Consider the following 25,190-nt stretch of genomic DNA (forward strand, 5'->3'; position numbering starts at 1 on the left):
GCGACCAGCGGAGTCACTAACCTCGCCAGATGCGCCTCCACGGCACACGCACGCCTGGGGGGCTGTGCGGACTCCAGATGTGTGGGCTCGCCGTGCGGCTGGTGCTGCGTGGGAGGGAGCCAGGACACCTGGTTTTCCTGGCCAGGATGCTTTCCTTGCTCTCGGGTCCCCCAGGGCTGTTGTTTCAGACATAGCGGCACAAGGGCACACACCCGTTGTCACAATATAGAGACCTATCGGGGCACACAAGACGCACCCTGCCCACGGGGACACCACAGCCTCTGTCCACAGACACCCTGCCCCCACCACGTTGGGCCACTGGCAATGAGAATATATCCCTAGGCAGATCTTGTACCCAGAGTTGAGGGGGTGTTAAAGAATGGGGGGAAGGGGGAAGGGAGGCAAGTTTCCTTGTCAGTCTGGGTTTTTCCATCCCTGAGTATGGTGTTTGTGTGTGTGAGAGAGACAGACAGACAGGACAGAGAGAAAGGGTGGGAGGAAGGGAGAAAGGGAGAGGTGAGGGGGAGGAATGTGGGTTACATTTCTAATCTTGAGAATCCAAATCCGGGCAAGAAAAACCCTGGATTGAGCTTGGAAGACTTAACTTTAGGGTTGTTACACAATTCAACACCTCCCCCCCAAAAAAAAAAACAACTCAGCCACCTCTTTTTCCAGTGTTTTCCCATCAGCCCCCAGGCTCCGAGTCTCCGGAGGCAGTGCTGAGCCTTGTCTCCTTGTGAGAGACAAAGTCAGACGGCCTTTAGCTGCTGAATAAACATTCCAGCTCCAGGCCCCTTTCCCCAAACTCCTGGGAGTCTGTGTGTCCTGGGGTGTGGGGCGCGGGGGGAATGTTAAGGCGCACATTGACCTCATCCCCTCCATTCGTTTGGGAGTGGAGGTCAAAAAGTCACACACATCCCTGCTGTCTACAAGTTTTGCTCTGCCCTTTAAATTTAACCCAAGGGAAGGAGTCCTGGGGCTGGGAGAGGGGACTCCTGATCTTTCTCATTTCTCGCCCTGTTTTTGGCACGTTCCAGATGGTCAGCTACCATGGCCCCAGACAGCCCACTCTGGAGGGGAGCTAACTACCAAATTCTCCAACTCTTCGTCTATAGCCTAAGCTGATAGTTGGTTTATCAATCATTTGATTGTCCCGCTTTTTTCCCCATTTCAGATGAAGGAACTGAGGTTTGGGGGGGTGAGTAAGTATTCCAGCATGACTTTGTAGGGGAAAATAGGGGAAGGAAGCAGCACTGAAGATCCTGTCCATGGCCCTGGCATCCCGGGCACTGTTCCCTGACCGCAGCACGGAGAGTGTACTGTTCTCTCCACCACGCCCCCCACGCCGCCACCACCATCCCCCAACCCCTTCCCCACAATAAGAATCTATCATGTTCTTAACTGGAAGTTCTGTCCTTTGAGGGAGAGAACTCTATCTCTTGGTTGAGCTTGGAATTCACTGGGGGCATTACCCAACAAGTCCACTTATTACAGTCATGGGGAAAGTGCTTGTGACCTCACTGGAGCCAAGGACGCCATGGCAACCTCCACCCCTCTTCCTACCCTCCCCAAGGCTGGGATGAAGGTCGCCATGGGGCAGGCTGGGGGGCCAGGAGCAGAATGGAAGGGCTCCCCAGCAAATGGAGCAAACTGGGACTTTCAGCCAGACAGTTTGCCAGACGGATTGGGGTCACTTATTCCATGGCAGAGTTTGTAGTCTATGGTCACCAGCACCCTCCCTGCCAACCCAAAGCTTCCAAGAGCAAGACCACAAAGGACCAAAAAGACATTGTGCAAGTCACATCCCTGAAGTCAGCCCATATGGTGCCCAGCAAGGTGCGCTCCTCCCAAAGATACCGTCGGGCCATGACCAGGAGCAGGGCTGGTTTGAAGAGATACAGACAAACTCAACCCAGGATCAAGCTCTCTAAACATGGTCAGGCCAGGAAAAAGTCCAAAATTGCTATTATGTGCAAAGGCAAACTCTCTGCCTCCACATGTGAGGCCAAATCTGACAAGGGCCTCAAATCCCCAAGTTATACCAAACCTAGTACCAAACTCAGATACAAGAAATGGTCAGTCACCAATATGCCGCCCAGAGGGAAGTCACCTAGCTCCAGAAGGAGGTATGTCAGAAAGCATACTCATAATCCAGTGGTTTGGAAGCGGTGGTGCAGAAACATGTCCAAGAAACTCGAGAGTGGTAGGGTTCCCCTCCAGAACATACGAGCCCGGAGGCAACGAAAGTCCAAGACCAGGAAAGTACACTCAGCTGTACAGGTTCCCTCCATTGTGATCAGAGAGGAGTCGACATTACCTTTACCTATAGAATGCTTGGAGTTTTCCCAGGAGCAGGGCGAACACAATAACCTGTCCCCTGGGACCCAAGACAGGATGACCCAGATGACAGCAACCGAATTCAACCAGGAAACGGAAGCCAGTGAGGAGGCCTTCCAGGAGAGTGAAGAAAAGAAGCCAGCGGATGAAGAGTGGATGGAAGGAGAAGGAGAAGGGGAAGGGGAAGAGGAAGAGGAAGAGGAGGAAGAATCCGTTTCCTATGGATGGTGGGAGCTGTTCAGGAGCTGGTTGCTGTCCCTGGAGACGTATTTCAGAATTTAATAAATTAATAAGTTCTCCAGGAATATACCTTCATCCTCGATTCTTCCCCTACCCTACCTCCTACCCCAATTTTAGAGTGACATTACTATTCCTTTTTTCTCGGGCTCTCTCTTGTAGGTACTAGTAACCCCCAGGCACTATCATTCAGTCCCCAAAATGCTGACTGAAGATCTCCACATTCCTACTTTTTACCCCTACCTCTCTCTTCCCCTAGGGCTAAGCATGATGTTTTGAAACCCTGAATATCTAGGACATATGATCAGGTGAACAAATTGATTTCTCCTCTCTCTCGGACCTTGTCCCTAACCCAACCAGCTCCACAATCAAATAACCTCATTACCCCTCGAGTCCCAGGCCTTTCTTCCACATTCTATAGGATCCCCCCCAGCCAAGCACAACGTAGCATGATGTAGTAGAATGAACATCATACTGGAAGGCAGGAAATCTCTGGTCCTGGATAAGTCATGTCTGGGTGATCCTAGGTAGATCATATAATTTCTCTCTCTGGGCCTAAAATTTCCTCACTTATAAAATGAGCAGGTTGAAATGGATACCATATTTCTAACTCTGACATATAATTCTAAAAGGAAAGCAATTCCCAGGAATAATCCTGGGATCAGATTGGATTCTATAAGGTACAGAGAGATGACAAGAGAATGTTTAAAATCAAGGGCTGTTAAGAATGGTCCTTGCCTATGTGAAAACAACCTAGAGACAAAGCTGAGAGAGAGGCGGGCAAATTCACTTACAATGAAGGCCAGGGTAGAAGGTCTAAGTCAGGGACAGCAGAAAGCCATTTCTCCAATCATTTCCAAACTCTGTATTCCTCAGGTTCTATGTTGTGTGAGTATTTGCAGCTTCTGAGGTGTGATTTTGACCTGCATTCTGAAATGAATATTGTTTGTTTGGGCAAACTCCTGCTAGCTTTCCTACATGCACCAGGGGAGCAGCAGAGGCTACCACACTCTGGATAAGGCCAGAAACCAAGGGTTGAAAGTTCTCTGCCCTCCATAACAGAGTAACGGGTAACAGGGGTAACAGAGCTGGTCACAGGAAGGCATCCTTTTGTGTCCAGACAGTATCAGGGATATCTTGTAGATGATTCTTCCCCCAGGGTGATTGAGGGACCCTTCTTTGGGGGTGATGGTGGGAAGTATGTGACAATTGAATAGTTCCCAGGCCTCAGAAGTGGATTCTGTTCAATTGCTTTCTTTTTTTTTTTAATCCTTTTCTATAATCTCCTGTTATTTCATATATCTCAGAGTCTCTACGGAACAGTAGATCCCACTACAATCTTAAAAGAAAGCTACAGATAAACTAATCCCTACAAAGGCATTACCCCATCCAGAAGTATGTGGACCTCAAAATACAATCTAAGGAGTAAGCAATGTTTAATCCAAAGCAGTGAATTACTAATGGCAACACATAAGAAGTCAAAGCGAGGGTGGATAACATACTTGGGGCACAGGCATCCTTTAAATCAATCACATGATGTATTGACTGCCTATTCCACCATGGCGACATATCACAGCATTTGTTCCAGATAGAAAAACTCTAGAGCCTAGAGGGAGTGAAAGAGGGGGTTAGCTTGAACTCAAGCCACCATTCTCCTAAATAAATGTTAAGGATCTCTTGCCCCTTCCCTCCTCATGGTTGCCTGATCCAGGGAGGGCTGCTGTTTCTCTTCATCATTACCTCTCCCCACCCCCACCCACCTCCTTTCCTTTCCCTCATCACATCTGGTTCTAATATATTCCAGAAATAGTGGCGTAGCTTTTTTATGGCCAGTTGCCTTTGGAGGCCTCAACTTGGCTTCCTGAGGGCCCCCTACCTCAGGGGATGGTGTCTGGTCCCCTGTGGTGGTCTCTGCAGAGGCTAAAAGAATACGTGACAGGGGCCTTGTGGCAGGCAGCCTTACAGCAGCCCACTGTGTGGGCTTGTCTGCTAAGCTGCAGCAAGGAAAATTAGGTTCCACACCTTGGAAAAGGAGGAAGGCTCAATAGGAGGGACTCTAGCCCAGAGGCTAGCCGGATAGACGGACAATAGAGGGAAAGTGTGAATGTATAAATGAGCTTGTCCCTGTCTGTGTCCATATTGGATAGAGGAATATACCAAGTATCATCAGAAGTGTACATGTGAGTTTTTAGGGATGTGTACAAAATGTAGGTCGCTTTGTGAATGCCTGAGAGTTTAGCTTTACGGACATAAATATTCCAGCTGGACCCCTCCCCCGAGATTCTTTTCTGCTGCTCTCATCCCCGTTGCCTGCCCTACCCAGGGAGATAAGGTAAGAGCTTCAGCCCTACTGGGGAAGGGGAGAGACAGTTGGAGGACGTGAGATTCTCCAGTTGTCTTCCTTCCTCTTAGCTGAAAGACTAACAGTATTGTGTGTGCCTTTACAAACACAGTTAATGTGTTAAGTCTACCTATTGAGTCAGACCAGAGGAAAAATGAGATTCTGGAATTTGGTTGGGAAAGACCCTTGCAGCAAATTCTTACTTCTGCTCAGTTGATGATGATGGCTGCTCAACAGCACAGAAAGAAGTCACCAATTAGAATTGAAAAGAGTAAACCATCTCTCAAGCTCCTTTGCTCTTTTACCTCATCCCTTTCCTTTCCTACTCCCACCCTCAATAGAGCAAGTATGGGACATAGAATACCAAAACTCCAAGAGATAATCTTTTTTTCCCCAGGAGATGAGGAGGACCTGGAAGATCCAACAGTGAGCCAAGAATTTCCCAATAAATTATTCCTAAGGTTACCAGGGAAAGCTGTGGAATTTGTTCCTTTTTAGATCTTAAAAAAATAAACACATTAAAAAAAAGTCAAGATTCTCATTTAACTCAGAGAGCTTCGTGCAGGCCTACTTGAAGGTTGACCTTGGTGACCTTTTGCCATCCCTTGTAATCCTAGGCTTTCTGAACTCTCTGCCCCACCCACCCTTCTCATTTAATCTTTTTTTCCCACTTTTCCCCAGTTTTGGGCACCGCATAGTTTTATGACTCCACAGCTCCCCCTGGTGCTAAACTAGACTGGAATTCCCATGTTGCCAAGCTGGGGCAGGAAAGTAGGAGAGCCCCAGAGAATGTCACTCAGAGGCCCAGAGAAGGGCTGGATGAGGTCCTGTCTTTAATCACTGTTAAAGTGCTAATTGATAGCATTTTAAATGTTTGGAAATCATCCCTATTTAACAAATGAGGAAACTGAAGCAGATGAAAGTTGGGACTTACCAAGAGTCGTTCAGCCAAGAAGTCTGAGTCCAGATTTGAATTCATCTTCGCGACTCGAGGTCCAGCACTCTGTCCAATGCGCCAACTAGCTGCCCCTAACCTGAGACCTGCCACTGGACAGCCCCAATCCTGGGCTAACGGCCCCCTCTGACATTCTGACATCAGGACTTTTTCCTGGAAGCCACCTTTCCTTTAGCCTTCCGGCTGTCCTCCCTTCTGTTCAGCAAGGATGCTCATTAGCTACTTTAGCGGTTCTTGAGGAGGCACACAAAGAACCAGTGGGCTGCTCGGCTTTTTCTGGATCTTTTCTGCTCAAGGCAGAGGGGCCATTTTCATACCTATAACTGATGAAGAGGTGACTCAGAACAGCAACCTTTTAGAGCCTGGCTAGGGGGAGGGGATATCCAGGTTCCAAATTTAGGCAGCAAAGTCTCCTGGAAAGAACAGATTAGGAGACCGGTCACAGGTCTACTGGTATCTAACTGCAGGATCTTAAGACAGGCAGTTACTCTGCTCTATGCCTTGGTTTCCTTGTCCCCCAAATTAAGGCACTAGACTAGAATGATGATCTTTACCAGCTTCCTGGAGAAGCATTCTAACTCCTTTTTCCAAGAAGGGGGGATTACAACACAGTGTTCCTCAATCCTACTTCCTTTTGTCTTTGGAACAAGATTTCTGAGATCCCTTTCCTGAATAAATCTAATGACCCTGAGAATACTTCCAGCTTTCCATTTTAGATAGAAAATGCATATAGACCCCAATCCCCAACCCTGCCCCAAGGAAGGAGTAGGTGGGGGCTCTGGTGGTAGTGGTTTATTGATGCACATTGTAAGCACAGAACAGGCAGGCCATCAGCAAAGGTCAGACACATGGACTGGGGCAGAGGGGAAGGACCTCTTGCTGGCATTGTAGTAAGCAGAGGGATCAGGAAGGGCCAAAAGTGTCTGTGTCCTCTCCTCTTCCAAGCATCTCAGAGCCCAACCCGTTCATACCAGCTACTACCTTCAGCCCCATCCCAGGGGGTTCTTTAACCACTCATCCTTCCATCTGAGGGTACAGTTGTCTTGTAATCAAAAAAGTATCTGCTATTCCTTTGGCCCCCTAATCTCCTTATCTCTGAAAATTGCTGTCACTTCCTTATCTTGCCCAACTTAAGCTCTGACCTCCCCTCGATTACCTCGAGGTCTCAAGAAGGGATTCACCTGCTGTCAGACCCCTTCCTGGGAGGCCACTCTCTGACCTGTGATCACATTTAATTAACTACTATGTGAAATCAGTGGGAAGCCCCAACCTTGGCATGTTTTCCCTGAGAGTCTCAAGTAATCTCAGGGGAAAAGGGACACCACGCCCAACTGGGACCTGCTCTGGCAAAATGCAATGCCTGATAGACTATGGCAGATTCCTCCAGGTGAAAAGAAAAGGCCTGGGCAAGGTGTTTGTGAGAGAAGCCACAGTCTGACTAATGCACAGGTACAACACAGGCACAGCACCATGGCAAACAGAGAGAGAAGCAGCCTAGCTAGGCATGGTGCCAGGGCCCCTGGAGGAAAGTCTGTGGCACTCCAGCTCCATGCTGGCCCTGATTGGGGTAAAGAGTCCGTTCCTGGCTGGAGAAAGGGCATTTCTGAGTACCAGTGCCTTTCTTATCCCTTACTCCCCATCTTCAACCCCAATTAATTAAAGTCTAAGTTCTGCTGCTTTGGGACAAAGGGGCAGGTGCCTCAGGGCACATCAGCTCCCTGGAAGGAAAAGAAAGGAAAACAAAAACAAAAACAACAGCTAAGTGCCCACATGGCACAGAAAAGAAAGAAGGCCCCTATTCTGGGAAGGGGGAGACTCTGGGGCAGGGTAGGAGTAGCCATTCCTAGGGATAGAGCTGGGGCAGGGGACAGCCAAGGAGTCACATTGAAGGAAACTATTTATAGGGGAAAGAGTTCTGGGCCTGGATGGGGGAGCTGCTTAGAGAATAGGTATTTGAGTACATGGCTCAAGAAAAGACATGGGGGAATTTCTTGGTTGGCTCTGAGTAAAGTACCCTGGGGCTGAGGAGAGCTTCTCAAGCCTCCTTACACATCTTTCCGGGAGACAAGCATTGGGAAGATGAAGCCTAGAGAGTCTTCCTGGGGGCTGGGATTGGGACTGGGACTGAGTCCCGGTAGTCCTGTCCAGGACTAGGACATCACTACCTGGGGGCAGGCAAGAGTCAGTCGGGAACAGCAGAACAGGGACTAGAAAAGAAAGGAAACCTCAGGAAGAGCCAGCCCACCCCCACCTGGGCAAATCTATCCACATAGGGTGGGCCACCCCTATGGAAGCACTAGCCAGACCCTTATGGAGGAGGAAAGACTTGCATGACTTGCTTCCAATGGGAGTGAGAAGTTGCCAGTGCCGGCTGAAAAAGGGCTGCACTCACCCAGACTCCCATTGACCCGCTAGTGCTGGGAGAGAGGCGGAGGCGGCATGGCCTGGGATGAGGGTCAGAAGGAGACAAGAGAGAAGTCCAGCTCCCTGGGCCAAGGCCAAGGGTTCCCTCCCACTTCTCCCTTGTCCTCTCCACCTGGGTCCCTCCCCACCCCCTCCCCCCACCCCCGGGAGTCCCTAGCGGCCCACACTGATATTGCAGGTCTTGCAGCTGGGGTCCTTCTTGGCGTCGGCAGTGGAAAGGCTCATCAGCTGGTGTCCACTGATCTCGCCCAGAGTGCCGAGCGACAGGTCGACGGGCTCGGTGTAGATGAGCTCCAGGATGAGGTCCTGGGCGTGGCGGAAGATCAGCTCCCCGTCCTCCACACTGCAGGTCAGGAATTTGTTACAGGCAATGTCCAGGAGGGGGAGGCGGTCCCGGCAGAACCGGTCACCCTGGGAGCCCTTGGGGGCCAAGACCAGAATGGCGTAGTGGTAGGCTGTGTACATACAGTAGAAGTCCGCAAAGTAGAGGTTGGTGCTGGGGTTGAAGAGGCGCTGGGCCGGGATCTGGAAGCGCCAGCGGCCATAGGGGGAGTCCTGAGGGGGTTGGCCTGTGTTGAATTCCGTGTTGCAGCTGAAGAAGACGCCGTGGAGCATCCCACTGGTGGGGGAGCCGTGGCTGCCGCTGTTATCCTTCAGGTAAGGCTGAAGCATGTTCCCACAGTGAGTCCTGCTGGGCCAGGAGGGGGTGGGGAGAGAAGGGGCTCTGTTAGCAGCCTAGGGCTGCCTTGTGGCTAATCGACCACGGAACTATGGGTCCGGCTCCCAGGTTCCAACATCCATCACTAGTCCCCTCAGGTCAGACACATGGAAGCCTAGCACCTGGGGGCCTCCCACGCCAGGCCCCTCGCTTCACAAAGTGAGCACAAGGAAAGCTCGGGGAGGGTTAGGGTCACTGCATTAGGGGGCTGAGTTAGGAATGGAGTTAGGGGAAGGTTACACAGCTTGCCTGGGAGGGCACGGCTGCTGAGTGTCTGATCTTGTACAGGAAGGTCTGGCTGACGCCCAGCCAGGCTCCCTAGGCTTCCGGAGAGCCTGAGCTCTGTCTGTTGCACCTGCCTGCCTTCTTCAAAAAACGCCAGTGGGGTCCCCTCCAAAGGGGGCTGGGCTCAGCGCAGAGCCTGGCACATAGTAGGCACTTAATGATGCTTGTTGACTGAGTGGAACAGATTTAAGGTCATAGGAGGCAACAGCAGAAAGGGCTCTGGCTCCGGGTTCAAATTCCACTTCTGATGACTACTCCTGGGACTTTGCACTAAGCACTTAATCACTTTGGACCTCAGTTTCCTCACTTGTTAAATGAGGGGTTTGGATCCACAGCCTCTGAGATCCCTTCCTGCTGAGAACTCCGATCCCATATTCTCTCAGCCCTCTGTCCCTATCTGAAGCTGATGATGAGTTTTAACATTTAGCACAGGACAGAGATGTTGCCTTCTAAACCACTGTCCAAAGGCAAACACTTTTTAATAGTTTTTTCTAGTAGTGGGGATGAATTAACACTGATTCTCCCCATTGATTAAGGAAGTCAACTGGGGAGACAGCAGATCCACTCAGTATTAAGGGTCAAATTGGGGAAGAGGGTGAAGTTACAGAGCCCACATAGGGATCCATCCCCAACTTGGCAGCACTATGTTCTGCCCACTGAGCTAAGCAGGGTGGATGCAGACACACACACACACGCGCGCGCGCGTGCGCGCACACGCGTGTGCATGCACACTGAGGATCCACATATCCCCAGTTTCCTCCTCAGCTGAGAATGCTGAGACAATTCCTCACAGGTGTGATGGGAAGGCAGGGATGGGCTGGGTACCAAGGGGGATAAGGGCTCCAGAGAAAGGAACACGAGGAGGGAAAAGCTGACCCAAAAGAGAGGGAAGAACCAGGGGGCAAGACAGGCGTGATCCCATATGGAAACCTCTGGGAGCCCAGCCACACTGTACCTGGCGTGCTGGAAGTACTCCTTGTGCTGGTTCCGGTAGAAGACAGAGAATCGGAGCATACGGCCGGCTATCTGTTCTGCCTTCTCTTGCAGCTGAGCCAAGTGCTCTTTGGCATAATCTACAAGGAGCCCCAGTGATCCTGAGTGCTGTGCCAGCTTGGGCCCATGCCGCCTTTTGCCACCCAGCCTATTCTCCAAATCCCCCCACCCCTCCTAATTATGACCAACCAAATCCCCAGGACAACTGGCTGTGTCCTGGATTTGAGGCAGGTTCATTAACAGAGGCAAGAGGCAGACCCCAGCCCCCAGCCAAACCCTGAGGCCTAGGCTTTGGACACATTCCCATCCTTACAACGCTCTTTTCTTTTTCTCTTTTCAGTGTTTTCCCCCTCATCTCCCCTTCTCTTCTGTCCCTGAGAAGAGCAGCAGATCAAATGGTCTGTGCTGAGATCCTGAGCTGGGAAGACCTTAGGGAGCTTCCCTTCCTGGGAATAACTGAACTAAAAAGACCCTCAGGAAACAGGACAATAATAAATATCTCAATAGGGAAACATTCTGGGGGTGGGGATCCTTCTAACACCTTTCAAGTCATACTAGTAACTGAATTCTGATAGTGGAAAGGGGGAATTTTGTTGGAGAAGCCTGGGAGGGTGCCAGGTCTGAATATTCTCTACTCATCCCACTGTTGTGTTTGGGTAGAAGGGAGCTGAATCCACTATTTGCCACCCAGAAAGGCTGGGAGAAAGGGATAGCTGGGAATTGGCCCCTTGGTCAAATCAGAAAGCGAGAGTCAAGGAAGCTCATTTGAGGAGCCTGTTGGGGAACCTTGCCTTCGGGCCTAGAGGTTCTGGAGCGAGAGTTGTTCACGTCATAAAGGTCCTTTCCTTACCTCCGGTGCAGAACTCAACGGTCTCGCTCCATCCAGACACCAGATATTCTCCATCACTTTGCTTCACTGCAGTTTGCACAGCTACACTGTACTCTGTGCGGGGGCTCAGGAACCAGTGGCCTCTCACGGTCATGGGCAGAGGCACTGCCTTTGCCACCAGTTTTGTGGGCACATCCTACAGGGCAGGGTTGGAAGATGAGAAACCAGGATGTCAGCCTTGGTAGCTCTGCTGCCTCCAGCATACCTGAAACCTTCCTGCTACTCCCTAGAATACCGCCATCCCCTGTGGGGAAGGGTCTCACATAATGAGGGCCTAAGGCTTGGAAGGCTCACACCACCACCCATGAACTAACGGCCATTTCCCCACTGATATTAAGAGTGTGGCTCTGATTGTCTCTGCTTCCTCTAAGCCCCAACCTCCTGAAATCCAGTTTTGTTGGGAGCTAGAAAAGGTAGCCTGGTGGAGGAGGGGCCCTAAGGCTGGGGGCGGCGAGGCCTTTTTTTTGAGCAAGACTTCTCCAAGAGCACTCCGCACTGCAGGGCTAGTCTCCACGGCAACAGCAAATGCTAAGAAGCCAGGAAGGAAAGAAAAAATGACTTATGTTGGGGGGAGTAGAGGGATGGCGGTGGTGGTGGTGGTGGTGATGTTAAGCATTCAGTTGCTGTGGCAACTGGCCTGCCAAAAGACAGCCAGATCAAAGGAAACACTTCCAGAGGGGGGATGGTGAGTAACCTGTTTTGATGTTTTATGATCATGTGGACTCCTTCTTTCCCCCCCTCCCTCTTCTCCCTTCCTTCCCCCCCAATTTGGGAAAGTGGAAACCTTCCCTCTATGCTCACCACTCTCCTCAGAGTGCAGGAGGGGTCTCCTTTTGTGGAAGAGAAGCCTCGCAGGGGAAGGAAACAGTGGGAAACACTCACATCTTCCCAGATCAATGGCCGGAGAAGGTACAGGGATAGAAACTAGGAGGCTGAGGCCCCCTGCCCCGGGTCACTGAGAGCTCGGGTAGAATGCCCCCCATCCATGGGGACCCCCCAACCAACACCCACAAGGGGTTCCAGAACCTAAGCTTAGGGCTGGATTTGAGCTTGAGGCTCGCACCTCGTGGAGAGAGTGTCAATCCCCTGCCTTACTCCCCGTCCCTGCTGGCTGCCCTGAAGCCTCGAGAACCATCCAAGGGGCACTGTTGGGAGAAGTTTGGGTTACAGTGCAGCGTGGGGTGATATTATTTCTAAATTTCATCTTGGCTTTTTACTCTCTAAATACTCCTGGGGGTAAGGAGACAGTCCCCCAATATGTCACCTACTCACCCTATGCTTGAATTTGTTGGAGTTCTTATTCTCCTTCTTGTTGAGGTCAATGAAGTAATGTGTGACCCTCTCTAGGTCACTGCCCTCCATGGCCCAGGAGATGCGAAAGGAGTCACAGGTGATGTTATTGATCTCAATGCTGTGTGGGGTGGACAGCAGCATTTCCATGCTCTCCTCTGGCTCAGTTCCTATGGGAATGGTAGGGGGCAGTCAGTGCTACTTCCCTGTGATTTCCCCAGCACCATTTCTTCCTATTACCTTCCCCACCAGCCCTCTGTCCTCCACTTTCACACATATGCAAACCTGGGTTCAGAAAGGCATTCTTTGCAGCCATGCCAGTGTCCCTGTCTCCCCAGATCTGATCTGAGAGAAGCATTCAGGGAAAACCAGGGTTATGTAGAGTGGGAGAATTCTCTTCCCCCAGTTTGGGATGTGGGAAGGGTGCCTTCTCCCATTCTGCAGCCCCCTTGCAGTTCTCAGCTCTCTGCAGAGGGGAAGGCATAGCAGACGGCACCTGGCAGGTGGCAGAGGCAATGAGAATGTTGCAAGCACAGGGCAGGACAGATTCTGAGCAGATGGAGCTGGGGAGGAAGGGGGGTGCCTCTGGGCTAGCAGACATCAAAAAAAGAAAGGGACAGTCATGGGGGAGGGGAGGAGATGATGGGAAAAACAAAATGAAGGAAGATAGAAAGAGGTAACTTTTAGGGAATGCAATGGAGAGAGAGGAAGCAGATTCAGAGAGATTTGATGGTCACAGAGACATTGGAGAGAAGTGGGTATTTTCACCTTTATCTCTTTTTAAAAAGAGACTCTCATAACTTAGATCAACAATTCCACCGCGTTCAGGTGGCACAGGCATATACAGCTGCAGAACAGGTGCACATGGAAGGAGTTCATCTATAGGATAGGAGTTCATATCCTAATGTCCCAGGCCCCTCCTATGCTGTAATCTCTCTGCCTTTCTTCTCTCCCCTGTCTCCCTGGATCTCTGTGTATCTCATATCACAATATCTTTTTTATCCTCTTATCTGTCCCATCAATAAGTGCTCAATAAATGCCTGCTTGGTTGTAACATCATTTGTTTAATTTTCCCCTTCTCTCAACATCTCCCCTACCCTTCTGACTTCACAGGAGAGATGTCAAAGGATAAGCATGATAATTCATATCTAAATTTGGCTTGCAAATCAATCTCCTGAAGACAACTGCGTGACTTAGGTGGCATGAATATTGTTCTCTCTACTTAGCTGAAGAGAAAACTTAGAGAGTGAAGAAATGGTGACTTGGGGAGAAAGGAGCTGAGGCAGATTTTTGACCTCAGATTAAAACTGAGATCTATTGACTTCAAAGCTAATGTGCTATCCATTATGACACAACTTTTCTTGCCTCTACAGCAAGAAAGTTATGTTTTTTTTTTTTTTATTCCCATCCAGTTGCAGTTATGTCCACCAGCACCAATACCATCACAGGTGATTTTAACTAGAAGGGGCCACAGGAGAAAGAAGGAAACTCTTTCAGTCATGTATCAAAGATATCCTACTAGGGTGACTTCCTCAGGCATGGGGATGCCAACTTAGGGACTCCCCTTGAAGTAGTAAGTAAGGGATCTTTTCCTTGTTCTGTAATGGACCAAGACAAGAGGAAGCCTGGAGATGAGTGATTGGAGGGGCCCTGTTCCCTGAAATCCCATTCCTCTTTTTTTCTATTTCTTTTATAACCTTATGTTTTCTTTCCCATTCCGTCTTTTCTCTCTTTCTTTTCCTTTTTATCTAGTATCTGCCCATGGTGTAATGGAAAGAGTTCTGGGCCTGAAAGGCATAGGCTGAAATCCCACCCTTGATATTTCCTAGCTATGGGATGATGGGCAAGTCTCTTAACCTCTGAACCTCTGTTTCCTCATCTGAAATGGGGAAATAATGCTTACAGAGCACAGTTGTTGTGGGGACCAAATGAGTTAAAAGTATACTGAAAAGTATGATGAATTTTAATGTGCTATATACTTTTTTATTATTCTTCCTGATTTACTTTCAGTCTTTCATTCTCTCTCTCTCTCTCTCTTCTTTCCTCTTTTATTTGTCTTTTCTGCTTTATACCACCCAGGTCTCTGCAGAAACCCTGGCTTTCCCTTGCATGTAATATCCTTGTCTATTCTGTCAGTTTCCAAAGAGTTAGGGGAGCTGTGCTGAGTTTAGGGGATGGATTTACTTTGTACCTGTTGGGAGAAGTGCTTTTATTTTTAGCTAACAGTTCAGCTCATACTTTCCTTTTCAGTTAAAACTGCTTAGAGCCTGGCAGCTCCACATTTAACTGTGAGCTGTTCAGGCAGCAGGCACAATATAAGTGTAAGGTTGGAGGTAGGACTGGGTCTTCAATGGTATCATGTTGTCCTTTAACTCCAAGGTACTTCCTTGACACCTGTGACGCTCAATTAGCTACACCTGGCACTTAACACAGTTCTGGGCACACAGTAGGTGCTTGATAAATGCTCCCTAACTGTGACAGGAACACAGGCTGTTCATGAGCACGGGTAGGGATATGTAGATGCCACGACCCTTTGGAAAATAAGCGCCCAGGAGAAACCACAGGGCCACAGGACAAAATCTGCTGCCGGAGGAGCAACCCTGGGAGAATGAGCCAGCTCTGAGATCCCTGGGATGGGGCCCTCTGAGCCTCCTCCATGTGCACAGCCATGGCTATGGCGCCCCAGCTCACATGCCCAAGAGACCCCTCACCAGCTTGTGTGGAGGGGGCAGGAGTGCCAGGCCGGGGCCCACACCTCTTCAGGCTCTACTAAAAGGAACAGCTGCTGCCTGAGGAAGAGGGGTCTGCAGAGGGCGGCCGCCGGCCTGGGCCACTGCCCCATCCTGCTCAGTGCTCTCTCTGGGATCTGGGCTCTGAGAAGCCCCTGCCCAGCCTGCCCTGGGAGGGGGAAGATGGCTGATGCCGGGAGGGCCACCGAGCCAGAGCTGCTGTGGACAGAGGGAGCCGTCCGGATAAGTTGGGAAGGGCAGGGCGAGAGCCCGGGCTGAGACAACACCCTAGAGGAGCTCCCACACCTCATGTTCGCACACACAGAGACATACATTCCCACACCCACACACCGCACATTCGCAGAGACGCTGCCCCTCACACACACATGCCCATGAACATCCACCCCCGTGTGCAACCTGCCACACCAACTCACACGCTTCTACATGCCACGCCAGCTCCACAGACAGCCTCCTCAGGCTCCCATTGGCCATGGTGACCTTCCATAGTTTCACAGTCCCCTGGGCTTATCCCCCACCTGGCTGTTCTATCTGTGGACACCATCACTCGCGAGGGTGGGAGTGTGTTAGCTTGTGGGCAGGGGCAGGGGCACGCAGTGGGCCCAGAACATGTGTGCATGCATGTTGCCCTGGGCAGCGTCCCCGGTGCCCTCCCTCGGCACACAAGCCCATGAAGGTGGAATGACCAGCTTGCTTCCCAATACGCTTTTACAGTGTCCATGTGTCAAGGCTGTGGCGAACCTGTGCAGATCATACACCCACAGAAACCTGCATCTGACACCCCCAGGAACATGATCCTCTCTCCCACCTACCAATCACGTTCCTGCTCTACAGCTACACCTCCCCACATGGAGAGATGACAGGAGCACATTCCTCCCCCAGGTGAGGGGGCACCCCACACGCTTGTATGTGCACACATGATACATGCCACTTAGCCAGGCCTGCCATCTTACCGCACTGTGCACACGCCAACACATGCCAAAGTGGCCCTCCACCCTGAAACTGCTCCCTGGCTCTTCCCATGGACCCCCACATGGACACAGGAACTTGGAAGCAGGCGCACATGGTCACGCAGGTTAAAACACATTTTGGCACAAGCACAGATCCAGGCACTGCCATCCTCCCCCAGGGCACTCGCACTTCTCTGTGCATCTAGGGAGAGACCCCCCCCACCATGTATACATGCTGCGCACACAGGCCCCCACATTTCTGCCACGCACATACCCACAAGCAGCCCGTATGCCAGCAGAAGCCTTTCCTCCCGACCTGCTGCGTCCCCATTGGCACTGCTCACTGCAGCAGGACTGGTCACGAGGTGACTGAGCAGTATTGTGCCCCGGAGCCCCAGTCCAGCCCGCACTTTTACCAGAAGCCCCCTGGGGAGGGGGGAGGGAGCTGCCATTTATCTTACGTACATGCCGGGGTGAGCGTCCAGAGAGATGGCACAAGAGTCTGGCTCTCCTCACTACCCCCCTCTCCCATTATCCCAACAGTCATAATGCCCCGGGGGGCATCAGGTTGCTCCTGGGAGGGAGAGCACCTTACCTGTCTCCACCAGGTACTGCAGCAGAAGACCTGGCAAGGACGGGGACCGCTGTCCGGACCTGCTCCCGTGAGGGGATGGGGCCGGTGGAAGGCACTGCGCTCCCGGCTTTACAAGCGGCAGCACTGGCTTGCTGGGCTCCTGGCAGCTGAGGACCTTTCTTCCATGCGGCTTCTTCCTCCGGCAGCGCCTGTTTCTCTCTCTCTGGGGCACACACTGCCTGCTGTCTCCAGTGAAACGTCCCCTAGCCTCACAGAGAGGGGAAAAAGAAAAATCAAGGCAACGTGAAGGGGAGAGAGGGGGAGAGAAGAGAAGGAGAGAGAGGGAGAGGAAAAGGAGAAAGAGAGAGAGAGAGAGAGAGAGAGAGAGAGAGAGAGACCAACTGAATCTGGCTCCACCAATGGGATCCGTGACTGCACAGCGTCAGGTGATAAAAGAAGCTCTGTCCCTGCTCTCTCCCTGGGGCTGGGTGGGAGGAGGAAAGGGCAAGGGAGGGGGGTCTCCCAGGGAACGAACAGAGTTGCTTTTGATGGTGAGTGACATGCTTCTCCCCCCACCCTCCCTTCCCTCCTGAAGTAAGTTACCCTCCTTCTTTAAACGTCTGACTTGAATGAGGCCCCCAAACTTCAAAATGATGGTCCGTAGGCAGAGAGGATGCCGTGTGGTCAGTGAACATTTATTAAGAGCCTGCCATGTGCCAGGCATTGTGCTTTGTGCTGAGGATACAAAAAGCAGCAACAGGCAATCCCTACTCTCAAAGAGCTTGCAATCTAATGGAGAAGCAAACAAATATGTACCAAAGAGCCTAAACAGGATAAGGAGGAAATAATTAAGAGAAGGCCCTGGAATTAAAAGTTGATGGGCCAGGAAGCCCCAGCTCAAGGTTTCTGATTGAGGAAATTTGAGAAAAACAGAGAAACAAGTAGGTTGGGGATGAGATTCTGTTGCATAGGGAAGTTACCAACAGACATCTGCGTTCTTTTCTCAGCCTGATTCTTGCCTGGTCTCAGAACTTTTCATCGAAGGATGGCTCAGTTTCCCTCCAGGTAAGGTGAAAGGCAATAAGGCCTTCTGCAGGAAGGGGGTGGGGTAGTGAACTAGGCTTGGTTGATGAGCGTCAGCTAGAAATTAAGGATCTATTAGGGAAAGAAAGGAGTGGGAGAAGCAGTAGAGCCAGAAGGGTGTGGAAAATACACATGAAGGTAAATGGATGTCAGGGTTGTGGAAGAACAAGCAATTACTTAACTGTGCCCATCCCTGTTAAAACTTTATTATCAGCATAGGTCAATCTCAGGGTCCATGCTAAGCATATTCTCCTATGCACTGGACATCAGTGTGCATACTCACTCCTGCAAGAAAACATTCTATTTGCTAAGAAATAAGGACTGTGAGGTGATACTTTGAAAAAAGAATGATTTAGGGGATTGTAATCGAGCAACAAGCACTGATGGAGAAACTATTATGTTGCCTAATACAGTGGGGGATAACAAAGGGATAAAATAAGATATAGTCCCTACCCTCAAGGAGGTTATAGCTTTGCTCCTAGGATTATACACATGATACAGTAAATGAGAGACTGTATAATAATATACAAAACTTGCCACTGAGATATTTAGTAAAATAGGAATTCGGAGACTTTAGCAATTGATTTCATTTAACTCAATTCAACCAAAATGAGGGAAAATTCTGAGTACTAAGTGTTGAGTTGGGGCATTCTGTGTGCTAAATATTGAGTGGGAGGGGGGGATAAGTATGTGTGCTAAGTACTGAGAAGGAGTGGGAGAAATTGGTTTCATTTAACTCAATTCAACCAGCATTTACTTACTGTGTGCTAAGTATTGGAGATGAGGGAAAAATCTGCATACTAAATATTGAGTGGGGAGATCCTGTGTGCTAAGTATTGAGGAGTGGGAGATATTGTGTGCTAAGTGCTAAAAGGTGAAGACAAAATGATCAAGTTTCTTCACTTAAGAAGGTTGCATTCTGCTGAGGTGGAGGGATGAAGTTTTATTTTTCTTGAGATGGACCTGTAATTTTAGTGACTTGGGGAACTCCTAAAGATGAAGTTAATTCTTCCAGTGCAAGGTGACACCCTCCTTAGAGGTACTTATTTGAGTCACCATATGTCAAACCTGGAACTTGAAATCAAATCTCCCTGAATTCTATCTAGTATGCCTGATGTTCCTGAGTAAAGGCAAAGAAATTTAAAGGGGTAGAAGAAGAGGTGAGAAAGGGCCTGTTGGAGGAGTGGCTCAGAATTATGTGAGATGGAAGTGAGGGATGAGCACTTTTCGGTTTGTGCATAGGCATGAGGGTAAGAGATAGAATCTTGTATACAGGGAACACTAAATTGGCCAATTTGTTTGAAACAAAAAATACATGAAGGGCCAGGGAAGACAGATTGGAGCCAAACTGTGAAGAGCTTTAAATGCCAAAAAGAATTTGTATTTTTATCCTAGAAGCAATACAGACCCCCAAAGATTCTTGAGCAGAGGAAGGCCAAGATCTGATCTGTGCTTTAGGAATATCAGTTTGGCAGCTGTGTCAAGGATGGATCGGAGAGGGGAGAAGCTAGACAAAAGGAAGAATCAGTCAGCCTAGAATAATCAGGGAAGGGCTGGATGAGGAAATGGAACTTATCAAGAAAGAAGCATCAGTTTCATGGAGTACTAATGGAACATGAAAGAGAGAGGGTATTGGTAGGGACTCAGGTAGAAAGCAAGGTTGTTAATAGCAAATTAATAAAGTTCTGAAGGACTAACAAGGGGAGCTTTTGGCAAAATACTTCAGGATGTCGGTGCTGGTGGTCTGCTCTGGGATAAAGGGAATTAGCCGAGACAGAATGGACACTCACAGAGAAAAAATGAGGGATACTTTCCAGGCTCCATAGAAAAGAGGTTGTAAGAGGACTGGGGAAGGAGGTGTGGGTAGAAAGGGAAGAAGAGTTCATTTGTCCAAGACAAACAAGAATCAGCCTTGCCTTAAATGGGTGGAGAACCTGAGCAAGTTTTGTCAGATTCTGAACCACAGAATGCAGCATGGTAGAGCAAAGCAGGATAAATGACTCCCTCTGCCAAAGAACTAGGCCCCTCCTCTCATACACCTACACTGAAATGTCAAAACACAGAAGATAAGGAGCAACCTAATCTTGTGGATATAGCCCACGATTAGACATTAAAGACATTTAGCTTTTAATCCTTTTCTATTACCAATTACCAATATGAGGGGGAAAAAATGAGATTTGATTTAGTTTCCTCCTCTGTAAAGGCAAGGTCAGGTTCTGACCCATCCCTACATTCGACCTTCCACAAATGCTTGGTGCATGATGTATAGGAATATTTCTGGTTTGGAATGGTACTGAGCTACAGGATCTGAATAGTAAACAATTATGAATAAGAATTAATTGACTACACATTTGTAGTCCCCTGAGCTGATAGTTGGAGTACTAGATGAAAACAGAGGTGATACATCCTCTAGAAGTTATATTCTTGCTTATATAAACCTTCCTATTCCAAACTTTCTCCTCTCTTTTCAAGGCCCCAACAATGTATCTACATACCATCTCTCAGAAGATATTTGCTTCCTCCTTTACTGAGTAAGTACTATCATAAGCTATTTTCAATCCTCAATTTTATTTCTTCATCCACCTTCCATCCTGCCTCAGAGAGTGAAGTGATGCTTTTATATACCAAGGGAATGTTTTTATATACTTATATCCATGATTTCAATTGCCCTCACATTCCCATTTACTTACTTTCAATCTTTCTCCCTCCTTCCCCATTGCCTACAAACAAATTCAAGTCTTTCTTCTCCTAAAACAAAACAAAACAAAATGCTTCCAGGGACCTACTCAACTTAACAACTTAACATTTCCTCCCTCTTTACTGCTAAAATGATAGAGAAAATAATCTGCACTTACCACACACACTCAATCCCCTGCCATCGGGCTTTTGGCCTCAACATTTTAATGGCCCTTTAATTGCAAAAATCTAACTTTTTCTCAGTTCTCATCTCCCTTTCCTATTCTGCAGCGTTTGATATACTGTTGCTTACTTATATCTTCTTCTTCACTTACTGTGATACTGTTCTCTACTGGTTCTCCTCCTACCTGTTTAATCATTCTTTTTTCATCACCTTGTTTGGTTTCTTTCTTCCTACCCTCTAAAAGTGGGTATTTTAATTCACAGAGACATAGAATCACAGAATTTCAGAATTGAATGGAACATCAGTGGTCATATTTTCAGCCCATTCCTAAACAAGAATTATCATTACAATGTACCTGGCAAGTCAAAGCAAGTCAACATAGGTCTAATGATTTCTTTGTTAGAAGTCTCCTTCTATCATCCAGGCTGATGGCAACAAAGCAGTAACACTCCAGAGAAGGGCAACAAGAACTTTGAAGGATTTAGGTCAGTAATATATGAATCTTGACTGAAAGATCTGAGGATGTTTAGGCTGAAGTAGAGGAAACAGAATGGGAAGGTCATGGCTATCTTTTTTTTTTTTTTAATAATAACTTTATATTGACAGAATCCATGCCAGGGTAATTTTTTTACAACATTATCCCTTGCACTTGTTTCTGTTCCGACTTTTCCCCTCCCTCCCTCCACCCCCTCCCCTAGATGGCAAGCAGCCCTATATATGTTAGATATGTTGCAGTCTATCCTAGATACAATATATGTGTGCAGAACCGAACAGTTCTCTTGTTGCACAGGGAGAAGTGGATTCAAAAGGTAAAAACAACTCGGAAAGAAAAACAAAAATGCAAATAGTTCACATTCGTTTCCTAGTGTTCTTTCTTTGGGTGTAGCTGCTTCTGCTCATCTTTGATCAATTGAAACTGAGTTAGCTCTCTTTATCGAAGAGATCCACTTCCATCAGAATACATCCTCAAACAGTATCGTTGTTGAGGTATATAATGATCTCCTGATTCTGCTCATTTCACTTAGCATCAGTTCATGTAAGTCTCGCCAGTCCTCTCTGTATTCATCCTGCTGGTCATTTCTTACAGAACAATAATATTCCATAACATTCATATACTACAATTTACCCAGCCATTCTCCAATTGATGGGCATCCATTCAATTTCCAGTTTCTAGCCACTACAAAGAGGGCTGCCACAAACATTTTGGCACATACAGGTCCCTTTCCCTTCTTTAGTATCTCTTTGGGGTATAAGCCCAGTAGTAGCACTGCTGGATCAAAGGGTATGCACAATTTGATAACTTTTTGGGCATAATTCCAGATTGCTCTCCAGAATGGTTGGATTCGTTCACAACTCCACCAACAATGCATCAGTGTCCCAGTTTTCCCACATCCCCTCCAACATTCATCATTATTTTTTCCTGTCATTTTAGCCAATCTGACAGGTGTGTAGTGGTATCTCAAAGTTGTCTTAATTTGCATTTCTCTGATCAATAGTGATTTGGAACACTCTTTCATATGAATGGTAATAATTTCAATTTCATCCTCTGAAAATTGTCTATTCATATCCTTTGACCATTTATCAATTGGAGAATGGCTTGATTTCTTATAAATTAGAGTCAGTTCTCTATATATTTTGGAAATGAGGCCTTTATCAGAAGACATGACTATATGAGGACTAACCAATTGGATTTGGTCTGCTTGGCCCCCAGAAAGTAGACCAGAAGCAATGAGTGGAAATGATAAAGAGGAAGATTTAGGGAAAACTGAGAGATCTGATCTTACTATTGATGTGGTCAGTATCTCTGATCTACTCTGTATGAGTTTCCCTCTTAGGAAACCAGATGACCTCCTAGCTGCTGCACGCTCACTGTAGTGATGCTAAATAGTGCAGACACCTTCCATTGAAGTCTTAGGCCACTGAAGCTCAGAATTCACAAGCTCAAGAGAGATTGCCAATTTTAACCTAATTGGCACTAGGGATTACAGACATGTACCATTTAGTGCTCAGGGATCCTTAGGATGTAACAGCATGGTAGGTAGTAAGACCCAGGTGCCTAGTAGTGGGACCATCAATAGAGGTATATGATAAGGTCTGCTGGACTTCTATCTTACTGGAAGGATTATAATTGGTGAATTTCTGTTCATTGAAGTGGTATGATCAGCCATGTGTACCTGGTAGCCAGGTCCCCAGTTGGATCCAGATCCATAACATTTGGGAAGAGGAGATACTGGTTGGATCTACACTGAAGAAGAGCTCCTGGGAGACCTAGGTGGCTCTACCCTCCAGAACCTGGTGATCTCCAGCCTTTTCTTAAAGAGCTTCAATGAAAGGGAAACCACTTACCTTCCCAGTCAGCCTTTGGATTACTTTTTTAAATCTTTGGATAGCCCTAAGACTAAGGAAGTTTTTCCTTAGAGAAAATCTTCCTCTTTATTATTTCCATTCATTGCTTCTGATTCCACTTTCTGGGGGCCAAACAGATCAAATCCAATTGGTTAGTTTTAAAAGATAGCAATCTCCCTTTCCTTCTGTTTTCTCTTCTTCAGCCTAAATATCCTCAGATCCTTCATTTAATATTCATATGTCACTGACCTGATTCCTTCAAAGCTCTGGTTGCTCTTCTCTGGAGAGTCACTGCTAAAAACTGTGGTTCCTAGAATTGAACTTGATAGGCCAGATGTGGCCTGACCAGGGCAGAGTGCAGCATGAATAGGACCTTTGTAATTCTGGAAGCTGTCTCTCTTAATGTGGTCTGAGATCACCTTAGTTTTCTTAAATCCTACAATCATACTGTCAACTTCATTCCACTAAAATACCAAGGTCTTTTTTCAGCCAAATTGCTGTAATGTACCTCTCAATTTGAACTTGTGGAGACAATTTCTTGAAACTAAGCGTAAGGTTTTATACTAATCCCTATTAAATTTTATTTTATTCAGCCCAATGTTCCAGCCTATGAAGATCCTTTGAAATCCTAACTCATCCAGTGTGTCAGCTATTCCTTCCAAATTGGCATCATCTGCAAATATTATCATTATATTATATAATATGTAAAATATTATATATCATATAATAGTATAAAATGTATATCATGCATAGCATGTCATCCTTGTTTGTATTCAAGTTGTTGATAAAAATGTTAAATGATATAGGGCCAAAAAAGATCCCTGGGATATTCCAACGGAGACCTTCTTCCAATATGAACATTGCATCATTCATATCTACTCTTTGAGACAATTCAATCAGTTCCTCCATCTAATTGTACCATCAGATAGCCTACCTTCCTCCATCCCCAACCCCAACACAGCATCAATTATTCAACTGAAAATTTTACAAAGCTCCTAATTATATACCCATACCTTTTCTCTTAGCTTCTAGTTTTTATATTTTGACCCAAACAGAAATAAAGTTAAACATTTAACACTATTCATGAATCACCCATTCATGACTAATGCATTAGGTTCTGGGATATAGAAGAATGAAATAATACCCGACCTCAGGATGTTTACACTATCTTTGGAGGGCACTTTAAGTTAAGTCCCAGATTGATATTTTGTGATCTAGAGAATGCTAACAGCTAGGTTCACCAGAAAGGATTCTTATAGAAGAGAGCACCTAAGCTGAGTCTTGAAAGAAACCAGTGATTTTTCTAAGTAAAGCTGAAGGGAATAGTTCCTTTACTTGGGCAAAGGGATGGAGACAAAGGTGAATAATTGTATTGGGAGACAGTTAAATAGATTTGTTTGCCTGGGAAGTAGAATAATGAAAAAGGGAGTAAGATGAAATATGTCTGCAAAGGTAGGTAGGGTCCAGGTAGTGGAGAGATTTAATGTTCATGAGGAAGCCACTGTATTTTATTTTAGAACAAAAGATCTTAGCCTGTTTTTGCATCATAAACCACATCTCATGTTTAAAATAAAAGGCACAAGGTAAAAGAACTTCATTATACCAAAATAAAAATAGCATTTTCCTATCCAAAATCCATTATATCCCATATAAAATTACGGGCTCCTTGTAGTCTGTGAATCCATGAAGATCCCCTATCCTAGACACTATGTTGACAAGATTTTTGAGCGGAGTGTCATGTTCAGACTTGTATCTTAGTAGTATTAATTTGGCATCTAGCTGGGTGGAGGATGGCTTAGAGTGGTGAAAAATTGGAAGTGATGTGTCCAATTAGGAAGTTATCACAACAATCCAGGCAAGAAGTAATGAAGGCCTTTGTTAAGGTGGTGACTGTGTAAATAGAGAGAAGGTACAGAGACAAGATGTCAATGGTAAGATAGCCAAGATTCTGCAACTGATTGGATATGACAGATGAGGGAGAAGGGATAATAATAACAGCTAGGACTTTTTTTTATAATAATAGCTTTTTATTTTTCAAAATACAAGCAAAGATAGTTTTCAACATTTACCCTTGCAAAACCTTGTGTTCCAAATTTTTCTCCTTCCCTCCCCTGCTTCTTCTTCTCCTAGACAACAGATAGGATTTATGTAACATTTTCTA

General features: G+C 47.3%; 1 protein-coding gene and 1 long non-coding RNA gene across 2 annotated transcripts; one reads left to right on the plus strand and one right to left on the minus strand.

Annotated features, from left to right (window-relative positions):
• Window positions 1-6,647: 6,647 nt before the first annotated feature.
• Window positions 6,648-17,115, minus strand: PHYHIP (phytanoyl-CoA 2-hydroxylase interacting protein). The gene is made up of 5 exons (XM_051975694.1): window positions 16,762-17,115; window positions 12,452-12,639; window positions 11,141-11,315; window positions 10,253-10,370; window positions 6,648-8,982 (listed from the first exon to the last, which is right to left on the minus strand). Exons 2-5 carry the CDS (start codon window positions 12,617-12,619, stop codon window positions 8,448-8,450), a joined length of 996 nt encoding a protein of 331 aa, XP_051831654.1. The 5' UTR covers window positions 12,620-12,639; window positions 16,762-17,115; the 3' UTR covers window positions 6,648-8,447.
• LOC127548324 (uncharacterized) lies at window positions 17,114-24,109 on the plus strand. Its single transcript, XR_007950358.1, has 4 exons — window positions 17,114-17,186; window positions 17,748-17,805; window positions 20,296-20,354; window positions 23,623-24,109. It is a non-coding gene; the product is annotated as an uncharacterized LOC127548324 (long non-coding RNA).
• The last annotated feature ends 1,081 nt before the right edge of the window (window positions 24,110-25,190 follow it).

Source organism: Antechinus flavipes, chromosome 2 (genome assembly GCF_016432865.1).
Source record: "Antechinus flavipes isolate AdamAnt ecotype Samford, QLD, Australia chromosome 2, AdamAnt_v2, whole genome shotgun sequence".
NCBI classification, from domain to species: Eukaryota; Metazoa; Chordata; class Mammalia; order Dasyuromorphia; family Dasyuridae; genus Antechinus; species Antechinus flavipes.